The 12,874-nt window shown below is 40.2% G+C and overlaps 1 protein-coding gene across 2 annotated transcripts; it reads right to left on the bottom strand.

Annotated features, from left to right (window-relative positions):
- Window positions 1-1,487: 1,487 nt before the first annotated feature.
- Window positions 1,488-12,433, bottom strand: kras (v-Ki-ras2 Kirsten rat sarcoma viral oncogene homolog). Of its 2 annotated transcripts, XM_084554572.1 has the most exons (6): window positions 12,068-12,433; window positions 9,775-9,892; window positions 8,841-9,019; window positions 8,318-8,477; window positions 6,131-6,255; window positions 1,488-4,067 (listed from the first exon to the last, which is right to left on the bottom strand). In XM_084554572.1, exons 2-5 carry the CDS (start codon window positions 9,883-9,885, stop codon window positions 6,136-6,138), a joined length of 570 nt encoding a protein of 189 aa, XP_084410698.1. In that variant the 5' UTR covers window positions 9,886-9,892; window positions 12,068-12,433; the 3' UTR covers window positions 1,488-4,067; window positions 6,131-6,135. The 2 variants fall into 2 exon arrangements, with proteins under 2 accessions (XP_084410698.1, XP_084410699.1); XM_084554573.1 differs by lacking the exon at window positions 6,131-6,255 and having other exon boundaries at window positions 1,492-4,067; window positions 12,068-12,338.
- Between the last annotated feature and the right edge of the window lie 441 nt (window positions 12,434-12,874).

Genomic DNA, 12,874 nt, shown 5'->3' with positions numbered 1-12,874 from the left:
TCTTTTTTTTTTCCAGATATTGTTCAATCAGCCATAACATTATGTCCTAATATTGTGTAGGTCTCCCTTGTGCCTCCAAAACAGTTGTGACTCATCAGAGAATGGACATGGGTCTTCTGAGGGTGTCCTGTGGTGTCTGGCAACAGGATGTTGTTAGTGGGGGCCTTTGGATCCTGTGAGTTGAGGGGAGGGGCCTCTGTGGATCAGGCTTGTTCCAGTCCATCCCACAGATACTTGATCAGTTTGGGATCTAGGAATTTGGAGGCCAGGTCAACACCTTGTGCTGTTTTTCATGTTTTTTGAATCGTTCCCAAACAGTTTTGTGTGTGTGTGAGATCACTGCTGCCATCAAGGAGTGTCATTGCTATGGGATGGGGTGTCTGGTCTGGTACAACATCCACACAAATGCCAGGTTCAAACGTTTAGCAGCAAAACATTGTATTGTCACAAGGTCAGTGTTATTTACTTCTCCTGTCAGTGGTCATAATGTTGTGGCTGACTGGTGCACAGAATATAGATGGCAAATAAAGCTGATTTAATTTGATAATAAAAGACAGTGAGGTAAGGTTGAATACTGCAAGTTAATCTGTTCAAAATGCAGGATTAAATGCAGGTTATATGTACCACTATTGTATGTCTGTTTATATTGAATTGTTTGTTAATTGACTTTCAGCTAAATTAGCTAATATTGACTCTTTTTGCTGTTTATGGATAATTTGTGTTCAACAGATAAATAGTCTTTGTTTTGCATTACGTGTCAGCTGCACAGTGCGTCCTTGTCTTTGCAATAACTTGAGTTCAGAGTACAAGCTCAATATGATGAACAGTAAATGTGATTATAGCTGCATGAACAGGTTCAGTGCAATACCGTATTACCTTATTAACTAGATGAGGATATTTAGCTGAAGCTAAATTAATTAAAAATTTGGGAATTTGCTCAAATTAAATGAGCCGCCTAATGAGTCACCTTTTAGGACATTTAATATGAAGATTACCCTTATTTCATAATGGCTAATATGTTCACGTCCTTTTCACTGAATCTGTGCTCTTGCAAACTTAAATGAGAATATTATAATGCCCTTGTAATTAAGTATATTTAGCGAGAGACAGTGAAAATTTGTTACAAAAACCTTTTCTGTCCGCATTCTCCTAGTGAAATTATACTTAATTAATTTTTTAAATATATTTTATGAAGACGCAGCAGACTATCAACTTGAAAGTGCATGAAGTCATTTCTTGTCAATCCATTTCATAGAGTTGGAGCATTTCTGCTCAGAAGACTGGCGGACCTTTATTCTCTCTCATATGAATATATTTAGTGCATGTTTATTTTTAAAATATACATGACTTGTAAAAGCTGAAAATGACAGTCTGGAAATGTGAGTAGCTGGAAAATGGCCAGTTTATAGATTTTATGGTCGAGATAGAAACAGACGTGGCAAAGTGGGTGAACAGTGCCACCTGCTGGTAAAGGCTGATGTGATCATCGAAGAGTGGAGCATGAAAACAAAACGCATGGCTCTTTAAAACAAAAATGTTATTTCAAGCATTTATATTGCTCTACATTAGTGCGAATAAAATTATTATGATCACATTCCCCAGTTTGATGTAATGTGGAGCGGCAAATTGCATCATTAAGGCTTAATTAATCAGAGATATGAAGAGAAAGGGAAACAGAAGACGATAAGAAAAAGGTTGGTTCCTCTTTTCTTTGTTCTTTATTACACATTAAATAGGAGTGGTGAGATTCATGGCAAAAAATAGACTCATTTGAGATCAGATCACCACTCTACACTGCCCACAACAGGTATGTTGTAAAGTGGTCATTCATTCACTTCCCTAGACCTGGACCCAACCACACACTCTAGTCACATACACAGAGCGGAGTGAAACTCCATTAAAGCAACATTCATTTAGACACACCAACGAAATGAAGCACAATTTACAAAATATGCACCTTTCAGTATCACAACTATACAAAGGTTGTTAAAATACGATCCAGGTATAAATGATACATTTCAGAAATCAGCTGTTGGCACACAATAAAGGAAGAGGAACATTTCAAACATTACAGTAAAACTACTTTTGAAACAGTATTGTTAACAGGAGGGTTCCATAATTAAAATTGCATTAACATTATTATTCTACTTCATGAATAAAAGAGGTAATAATAAAACTGGGTCAAAATCCATTAATCCTGAAAACAAAACATCATTTCTGGATTTTTCTGTGAAGAACGTTACTCCCGTTAAAACAGCCTTTCCGTGCATCTCTTGTGTGCACGCAGGACAAAGTAAATGTGGTCTCAGCTCTTTCTACCGTCTAAAAGTAGCACCTAATGCAAAGATAAGAGGCAAATTAAAAAAAAAAAAAATCCCTAGGCGAACAGATTGTAAATACAAAGGTGAAATATGGGTTGACCCGAGAAAGAAACTAGGACTTTTTTTTTTTTTTTTTTTAAATAAATTCTGTCAGTTTTCTCTAAAAACCAATTTTATGGCAATTACTGCCTCATTTAAACATCCATTCCAGTTCCATCGCCATGAAACGCAAGTTTTGTAAGAGAAAATGACAAATTATTTAGCTGGACAATCATTTCTGTTGAAAGGCAGGCCACCGAGCAATTTCAACACTTAAGCAAACAAATGAATCTAAAAACTCTTTCAAACGCAGACGAGAAAGAATCTGAAAATCCATTTGGACAACATTTTGAACAACCTCTGTGACTTACACCAAATACGCATTCTGCTTCCTGGACAGTTGCTAGCAAACAAAGTTGACAGCTTAGGAAAATGTGCAAGAATGACACCTGTATGGCCGGCTACTAGACACGCGAATCCTCAGATTTAGCCTCAACTTAAATATATTCTGTTCAAATATGAAGTCATTTAGGAGGCGTTGTTTTGTAACAAATAGCAATGAAATGACTATCGTAAGCATGAATCAAAACAATCCCACAATCGAGCCTAAAGGAAAGCAGGAAATTTGACTCAAATAAGGCATGAATCCCTGCAACATAAAACGACCAACACAAAATCTGCCTGCTAGTCCCCATTTTAATATTACAAAATGGGTATTTAAAAAAAGAAAATCATCAGGGATATTTGAATTAAATGGCAAAATTCTTTTTTCACAAAATATTGACAACTAATTATAAACCTGAAAAAGCAGACTGTATGACGTCCGCTTGAGTCAAAGAGTTCCTCGTTGCCGTCTCTGTTAAATGCATCAACCAGAGGCAGTTTGTAATGTCATCTAGGACACAATGCATGCAAAAAAAAAAAAAGAAAAAAAACATCTCATGTAGGCAGGAAATCACTACCCACACAGTACAAAGCATCGACAAATCGCAAATTAATTAATAGCTAATTAGGGTGTTAAAAAGTTCGGAGAAGAGTAGGAGTTTGCATGCATACTTATCAGTGACATAACCAAGTCATACCAAGAGGTCATTAGAGATGGGAACATTACACAGTGGCTGGGACATTATTTGGATCTCATCTGGCTGAATGTTGGTCCTTTCCTCATAACCGTTTTAACTATGCGAGTGGGATGAAAATTCATTCTTTGGCATCCCATACTTAAAAAAAGCGGCAAAAAAACACTGCAGAATGTTTGCACGCCGTGACTTTTCAAGCAAAGGGAAAAAATTTACTCAAATGTGATCCGTGATACTATTAGCTCGCAAGCTATGCAGCTATGTGAAATTATCCTATAAAATCATCCGGCTGTTGGACCAATACATGTCGGCAACTGGCACTAAACTGAAAACAAAGCTTATCGGTGTCCAAGTAGCAAAGAACAGAAAGGCAGAAAATTCAGGTCAGGTTTAGTATTCAGTATGGTGGGTATTCAGAAAGAGGCTAATAATTTAGTGTAATGTACAAAATGTATTACTTGAACTGTTCAACATTTTTTTTTTTTAGTCTGTCTTGAAAAGGGGTGATTATTCACATAAGTGTACACTTTGTCTTGGACTTCTTTTTCTTCTTTTTGCCCTCCTTGCTCATCTTCTCCTTATGCTTGCGGATTTCTCGCACTAACGTGTAAAAGGCATCATCAACGCCCTGGAAAGAAAACAATAAAGAAAGGGCATTGTTAGAGGCATTGTATTTGCTACTGCACAGTACAATTTAAAAACCACAAATTAAGCTTAAATGTCCCAAAAAAGAAAGAAAAAGAAAAAAAAAATCTTCATTTCTCAGGCTGTGTGAATAAAGTACAGGTCAAATGTGTATTTCAGAGTAAAAGTCAGCAGTGTTTGCACTGACAGCAACACAGACAGACAGTAGCTGCAATTACACGAGCCATTTTCTCTCCCTCAGAATCAACAGGTTTTTGAATGTCCTGTAAATAAAATCACAGGACAAGCTGTCCCGTGTTTGCATCTCTGTGAAAAACGTTTGTTTCTGAACAGTTGGTAAATCTAATTGCCTCAAAATGGATTCTGTTCAGGAATAGTGTACTAGGAAAAGAGCACCACTCATGAGCAAGAGATGGCATCACATCTTCCTTAGATCAACTGATTCCAGTCAAGTGAGCAAACCTGTGATATTCTCAAAATAAAAACCTGAAAGAGAGCATAAAGAACTTAAACCACCACTTTCAAGCCGATTAGGTCTTTCAATGTGCCAATTTCTTCCGACCAAGGTGCTTAAATGGGGCCTTTATGCTCTCTCTCGAGCTCTTATTCTGATTATTGGAGAATACCAGGCTCCATGGAAATGCAGCTAGTGTCGAGGTAAGTACATGAGCACCAGAACAGTTTGGATAGTGCAATAAATGTGACATTAATCTGCAAGGAGCTGTAGAGTAAAGAGCCTGAGGTGACTTCAGGTTGCGAAGAAGAAAGATGAAGGGATTTTTATCAACAAGGAGAAACGTTTTCACCCACAAACACGTACAGTCATTTTGTTGACAACGTACTGGATCTGTGTCGTAACACACACCTCCTCCAGGGAAACACTTCATCACATGATTTAGTCCCAGGTACACCAAAATTTCCTTTAATCACATGACGGCTCAACAGCCCAAACCCCTTTATTCATGATGATTTCAGCACATAAGGACACTTTCACACTGGTAGTTTTAGTCTGGATCTGGGAATGCTTTGCCAGGAACTTTGGTTTGTAGGAACGCATTTTCTGAACACAGGCTTAAACAAAGGATCCTTTACCAAGTCGGCCAGAAGGTGGCGGTCTCGTTGAGGCGCTTCTTTTCTAGCAAGAAGATGCATTCTAATGTTTTGGGCTATTTAGAAAAAAAAACTAAAAAGGGCTCTTTTGCATTTAAGCAGAAAAAAAAACTACTTATGCCATCTTCAAATGGAACTTGTGGTTATAACATGGCATAAGTCGTAGGCAACCGCTGACATCCAAAAGCCATGGAGGCTAACTGTTAGCAAGCTAACGAGCAGGTAACTCATTGGAGGAAACTTTAAGTCATAACTTTAGAACTATCTATATTACAATATATTAAATTACCATTTACTTCCACCATTTCTGAAAATGCCAGCAAGCAAGGGAACGTGGTTAACACAACTCCATTTGAAGGCAGCACTTGTTCTACATTTTTAATTCTGCAATTGAGCTGTAGAAGGTCGTTTGTTTTGTTTCCCTATAATTTTTTACTGAGTTCAGGTGGCTGCATTACCTCAGTTGAGTTCACGTGGCTCTGCCCGTTTGTACATCAGTCTCTTTTTTTATTTTTTTTTTGGACATGCATCTAAATGTGCACCGGCGCCATTTCTCTATGGAAACGAGAATCAACGTCTGTACCTTCATGAGGAAAGAATAACGCACGTGTACCCCGACGACCAAAGAAGTGTGAAAGCATACCAGCTGGGGTCAATCGAAGTTATGATCAGACTCCATAAATGCACCCAGTGTGAAAAGGGCCTTAGATAATAATCAACCACGATACAGAGAAACAAAAAAAAGGGAAGAAATCAACAGCCGTTTCAGCCTCCTGTTAGAGCCTCACCACAGCCCCAGTAGAAACCAGCAGGTTAGCTTTGAGAGCATATGAAGCACCAGCTCTCATTCTGTGTTTTCTCCCAACGCCTTTCTCCACAAATTCCCACTAACAACACACACACAGAGCTGGCGGGTGCGCGGCTGCATACACTTACCCATTTCACATCACAACACACTTTTTAAGCTTGACACAGCGCGGAGTCTTTTCTTCCTTGCTGAGCTTATTGAGCCGGTACAGCCTGATCTCCCGTACCAGAGTGTAAAAGGCATCTTCCACTCTCTGCAGTATGAAACACAACTTTCCTCAATGCTGAGGAACACAGGGGGGACATACTGTGCGTGCATGTGTTATGAACTCAAACAAAGGAGCGAAGCCTGTTCTGCGTGCAATGTCTGGCCTTTCTGCCTCGTCATCGAAATATCCTGATATTCCAAAATCTAGATTGTGATTATTAACACTCACCTCTTGCAGGCTTGGAAAGAGTCTCAATTTCTTTCCTCTCCATAAAGAGAGAAGGTGGTAGATTGAAAACCAATGGTGACACATTTTCAAGGAAGACATTAATATCAAAGCATGCAATGGGAAAACATTTTAGATTCAGTATGTCCTCCAAAGGACTGCTATTACCCAATTTGAGCCTCTTTTACCCCCTTTCCACCAATGCACATTTGCTAGTTCTCGTCTAATGCTGGTGTCAGTCCAGCGTTGGTTCAACTTGCAGAACAATTTACTTTTCCATGATCGAGTCAAGTCTTTACACCACTGAATACAAAAACACTTACAAGAGCAATGAAAATAAGCTATTGGTAGAATTAGAAATAGCGTGCCAACCTTAACTCTTGTTACCAGGGTTACGGTAGATGGTGAGCTAGCTGTTGGTCAGCTAACATTATCGAAGCAAGCTCCTGATTTCTCAAAGTGATATTGGGAACTCCCAGTGTTGTTGGACTTGTTGGTCACAATAATCCAGTCCCTTGGCATAAACTGTTCTGAAGTGTTGGTGCCAACATTTTGTTTATTTATTTTGGCTGATGAAATGGGAACAACTAAATCACAGTTGTTCAGATCTAAATCAGGCCTTAAACTGCCTTAGTGGAAACAGGGAATTTGAAAGCTCTGACAAAAGCAAAGTATTTAGCTCTACTCTGGCCGAACACCTGCGACATACATGGAATACTTTGAGGGAGGGGTGGATTGTGGTGATTTTTGTGTCTTATTTTACATTTTTACTGAACTAAAGAAACCCCCCAAAACAAGCTGAAGTCGCTTTCCAAGCCTGCAATGAACGAGTGGCACTGAAATATTAGGATGGCATATCCCTTTAATCTCTTTAGCCTGATATAAAGGAAAAGTGCATTAATTAGGAGAATATTTTTTGATTTTTGCATTTCATATCTGATTTTCCAGAGAGGGCAGATGAAATCATTTATTTGAGAAACAAAGATTATCTTCAAGTGCCCTTTGGTGGTCCAACAGAAACAGCACCCAGGGACAGTGAATTACTGCTCCACTCAGCAGGTACAATAGAAATAGGTAAACAAAGCTGTAAGAAATGAGTCATTGTGTCATTAATTTCCCAGCACCAGAAGGAACCGTGATTCGCCCAAGGTCAGATAGACGGGAGGGGGAAGAAAAAAAAAAAAAAAAGTGTTTACACATCACTCCATCGGCCAGTCAGCCGCCTAAGGCCATGTTCACAACACACACCATTGGATGTGACACCACGGCAAATCTTCCAACTCCCATTCACGGTAACAAGTGAGCAGAATCATTAACCCCCTGAGTTATTACCAACAGATTGTCCTTTCATGCAGACTCCTTGGCACAAATTTCATTGATTGGCTGGTTATTTTTACTGCACGATGCTTTGCAGGTGGGCCTAATGATGATGCAATTTCACATATCCACGACAATGTAGCATGCAATGATTACATGATCACCCATAAACAAAACTGCAATTAACCAAAGAGGATTTACTGATGCACAACCAAGCAACATTATAATTTAACAATATAATTTAAAAAATAAAAGAGAGACCATTAGAGACAGTGAACGTGACACAAATCAACCACACCACATGATTCAATCACATTTTCTGTGATCCAAGATTATGAAGCCTTTTAAGGACACATGTCAAAATTACCAAGAGCTTCCCAGAAATAATAAAAATAAAAACTGACATCAAAGGGAATTTTATGGGATGACTGCCAATATCCCCGAGACCACATGCAACTTATCACGCTTCGACATGCTCTACAGAGCTGCAGTGGAGTTTAGTGTGGATTTGACACGTGAATTGGTGTAGACTAGAGGGTGTGGCCGTCTCTGGCTGGACTCTCACCTGTCTGGTTTTGGCTGAGGTCTCAATAAAGGGAATGCCGTAGCTGCGTGCTAAGTCCTGAGCCTGCTTGGTGTCCACTGTCCGGGACGGGAGGTCACACTTGTTCCCCACCAACACCATGGGGACGTCCTCAGAGTCCTTCACCCGCTTAATCTGTTCTCTGGACAGACACAAAGGAAATTTTTTTTAACGCGACATTCTTTTGTCACAATAATAAACACGTGCAGAAGCTAGAAATTGTTATACTGATTTATAAGTCAACTTTTTTGCCTGTGAAAAGGTCACATTCATATATCCAAAGGTCAGCCATGGACAATATGATGCAATGGCAAGTGATGTAACCATCAAACCAATATGAACAAAATTCTATATTAAAATCTTCCCAGCTGGACTCGAGGGACACTGTGACTACATAGGCACTTCTTTACCTCCTTCTGTCACAAGGACACCCCCAAATGTTAGCTGTGACACACCGCATCCACACGAGGTCCACAGACTGCCGACCTTTAATCTCTTAGCTCACCTATAGTGGTGAATGTCCTCGAAGGACTTGGTGTTGTTGATGGCAAAGACACAGAGAAAGCCCTCCCCTGTCCTCATGTACTGATCTCTCATGGCGCTGTACTCCTCTTGACCTGCAGTGTCCAGGATGTCCAAGAGACACGTCTCTCCGTCAATAACTACCTGCTTTCTGTAGGAGTCCTGAAAAAGGCAAGGGATTGGTCAGAACAATGGGATTAAGTGGAATTAGTGTCCAAATACGAGTTTAAGAAAACAATCAGATCACAGAGTTTAAGGATAATTCTGTTTTAGTCCCTTTGAAGTGATGCAGAACAAAAATTACTTTCCAAATCAGTTTCTGTAATCTTTAGCTTAATTATTAACTGCATTTTGTACAGCGTTCCAATAAAATTGACATAAAATATTAACATGATTTTAATCAATGGTGTCACAGGACGCCAGTTAAATATTATCCTTTTCCAGGCATAGTAGGGCACTTCATTTTCCAACAAACCTCAAATTACACTGAGGTAATTTGAGGCGTGTCATTTCAACTGTGCCAAAGGACTCCAGCTTTGTATCACGCTGCATCATGGCTACACTTGATCTGATCCAACACAAATGATTACCATGCGATCCAGTGAGCAGCCATACTTTCAGATACCATCTTTAAATTATCTGTTGCCACTCTAACCCGCAAAAGCAGATCAATAATTGATTGACATCGTGATGAGACTTACTCTGCGATAGCCTGGCCCTCTGAGAAACAAGGCAGGCAGACATGCATGGAAAGTTCTTTAAAACCTGTTTGGTGTCTTTTTAAAACTTAAACCAGTAGAGCCTGTTACAACTTTAAGGGAGTTTCTCCTTATTCTGTCCCCCCCATATCCTGACACTTACACACAACTACAGAGATAGTAATGAACATTATTATTGCACACAAACATTTTCTTTACCTCAATTGTGGGGTCATATTCGTCCACAAAGTGATTTTGAATGAGCTGAATAGTAAGTGCGCTCTTGCCAACACCTCCAGCTCCCACCACAACCAGCTTATATTCTGTCATGATTCACCTGCAGGACAAAGAAAAGGGGATACATGTTAAAGGATAGTTCATATGGCACTTCCAACGGGTCCTCTGGGGCACCATCAAGTCCTGGAAATTAATAGCGCATTTATCAGATGATTAAACCTCTCTGCCACAGAAATCTGTTGTGGATGGTTAAAACCTCCTCTGAGTGCTGAATCATCACTTTAAATAATTTTGCCATCCAGCTCCATTTACTGCTCAGAGGAAAATCTGCATGCTCAGGATTGAGAAAACGTTGATGCACGAACATCACCTCCAGATCACTTCCAGGGAACAACTCAAAAATTACACAACTATAATTTTAATGACCCAGCTGAATCACTGGAAAATTCGATTTCACGCCATCAAGTTTATTTTCTTTTCCACTTAAAAAAAAAAAAAAAGAGTTCATTCTAGTATTTGAGTAGACACATGTGGGAGAAACATGAGATTATGTGCAAATGAGGGAAAATAAACACTGGGGGGGATAAAGTCATTTACATTCATAAACAAAGTGTCAAAATCTGTAAGACAAGTATAAGAAGCTTCATATCAGAAATAGTCTGTTAACAGAATAGGAGATAAGAACGTCTGTGTATGTAATCAAATATCTGAACCCAGCAGCACATTCAGTGGCATTTTCTGAGTAGCAGCCACACAACAGAAACTAACCCCAGGCAGAAATCCATGACGTTACATTAAGGCTCCAAAATTGACAAGCAACTGGGAGGCTCTCTGCTGTCTGACTGCTGTGTGGAGCAGCACCCATCAATAGTGGCAGCTGGCCTTTTCAGAAGTTACAGTGCGCACCGCTCACGGCTCGGCACAGCCGGTAGCCAGGGAGGGGTTGCACTGAATATTACTGCCATGTCTAGACAAACAAAAACCAGAATGTGGCTTGATGGGTATTTGCCTGACAAAGGTGCACTTGTTTGTGTTCACAACATTTTTTCAGCGCTCCCTTAAAATTATCTGCTGCATGTTGTACATTACGCCCAACGCGGTCCGTGATTTACACATGGAACAAGTGAGGCTGTCTATTAGGAAAGAGTCTTATCTTTACCCGAGTTGATAAGGTTGGACTATTCCAGAAACTCGCTGTCAGGCTCGCACTTGCATCAACTTTGTGAACGCCGTCAATTTTCAGCTTATTAGTCAGTGAAAGTGGAAACTGGATGAGTGAACGCAGTGCAATTTGCAAGTGGTGGGATGCAGCGAGTAAATTCAGATTTCTCACGCTTGTTTGTGCAGTGGCATTTGGTATAGATACTGTTTGAACTGCACTGTGTTGCCTCAAACTGTGAGAAAGTTATGATGTTGTGGAATTTAAATGGAAAAATAAATAATTTCCTGAGTAACCACTATGCCACTCCTGGTTGCTGCTTGTCTTATGTTGACACCATCTGGCTGGCACAGTGTATATGCACATTTTTATTATTATTATTATTATTATTAACTAAATCACTAGCAGCCAGGTTATACCCTATGGGAAATAAAAATGAATGAACGACAACCCCTATGAGAGGACTAATGGGAGACTCATTAGCAGCCATTTAAATAACAAGCTAATTTGTAACAGTTAGCCACTTTTGTAAATTAGCCGAGGTTAAAAACACATCTCCCCGCTCATTTAAATGAAACCCCCTGTGTTTTGTTCAAGCGGGCAGAAACACCAAGAGCTGGCTTAATAGTCGAAAGGAATTTGATTTAAATCCACGGCTGTGTGGCCGCAGGGTTGCCAGGACGGTTGTGTGGAGCCGCTTTGCTGTTAGCTAGCTTAGCATTGGAGCTCACCCACACACAGCTTTAAAAGTAAGCTAACTAGCCACTTTCAGCTAACCTAACGCGTTTTGGGTAAAAAGTGTAATCAATTTCAGCTTTGTCTGCGCCGTGTGCCGGGACACAGCAACTATCATTCATTCAAAGGGGAAGGGTGCAGATTTTGAAGCCGCCATTGACAGGCTAACCCCTCAGGTCTGCATTGCAGGGCCAGACGTTGGGTTTAACAATTGGGCGTAGTTTGCACTAAAAACGAAAATGAATATTTCCACCATAACGGTATTTTTCAGTGTTTACATAGCGGACACCGTGGCCCCCCGTACAAAAATTAGCGAGCAGTCCGAGGCAGGAAAACGCCAAAAGGGGCCACACATGTAATAATCTTATCCATTTGTTTTACCTTTTAGCGAGTGGAGTTCCGCGTCCGAAGTAGCGACCAAATAAGTCAAGCTGATAATCCTCCCGTTTCACACGATCTCTGCATTTCCTATTTCACACCAAAACGCCCGCATTTAAGTCGGTCTAACGTCGTCTCAGAAAGCAAGGGGGAACATGCACAAAGAAAAAAAAAGTGGGCAAATTAATCGATTGAACTTTCCATTTGATCCTGCGTCCGGGCCTAGCTGCTCCGTTTGGCCTCCTTTACGCGAATATGGGCGGATACCAGGGCGCACTTTACCCAGAAAGCATAGCTGGGGATTTTAACCGGTCCGAGGCATATCACTCAAGAGTGTCGCAATATTAGCAGTATATATATACTGCGCTTTATTCTTCTCATTTGTGTACACACTACTGTTGCTTCAGAGGCTTTTAATTTGTAAAGTCAAATTCCAAACTGTATATTATTCATAAATATATATATGCGCAAATATTACTGAGTTTATTTATTTTAATTAAATATACGTTTAAAACCAGGCAGAGTGATTCACATAGATACTTTCATGATCACATAACAATCTTGTAAATATATAGGTCATCCTGCAGTGTCAGTTTCAGGACGTCTCCTTCCAGCACCATGGCTGCTGCTGCTGTTGCTGCTGCCTGCTGCAGAGTCAACAAAGCCTAGGGGGCGACTCCACTATATATAGGCTCTAAATATAACTGGAATGTGCTGGAGGGACGTCATTCCCAGGCAAGGAAATGATTTGGCAATCCCTTGTCAGTTTTCCCAAGTGTTCGCCAGGGTGCCTCCTGCGCAAGGCAATGC

Source organism: Chelon labrosus (genome assembly GCF_963514085.1).
Source record: "Chelon labrosus genome assembly, chromosome: 11".
In the NCBI taxonomy this organism is placed as follows: domain Eukaryota; kingdom Metazoa; phylum Chordata; class Actinopteri; order Mugiliformes; family Mugilidae; genus Chelon; species Chelon labrosus.
Note: the sequence above shows the minus strand (reverse complement) of the source record. Positions and strands in the feature narration are given on the sequence as shown.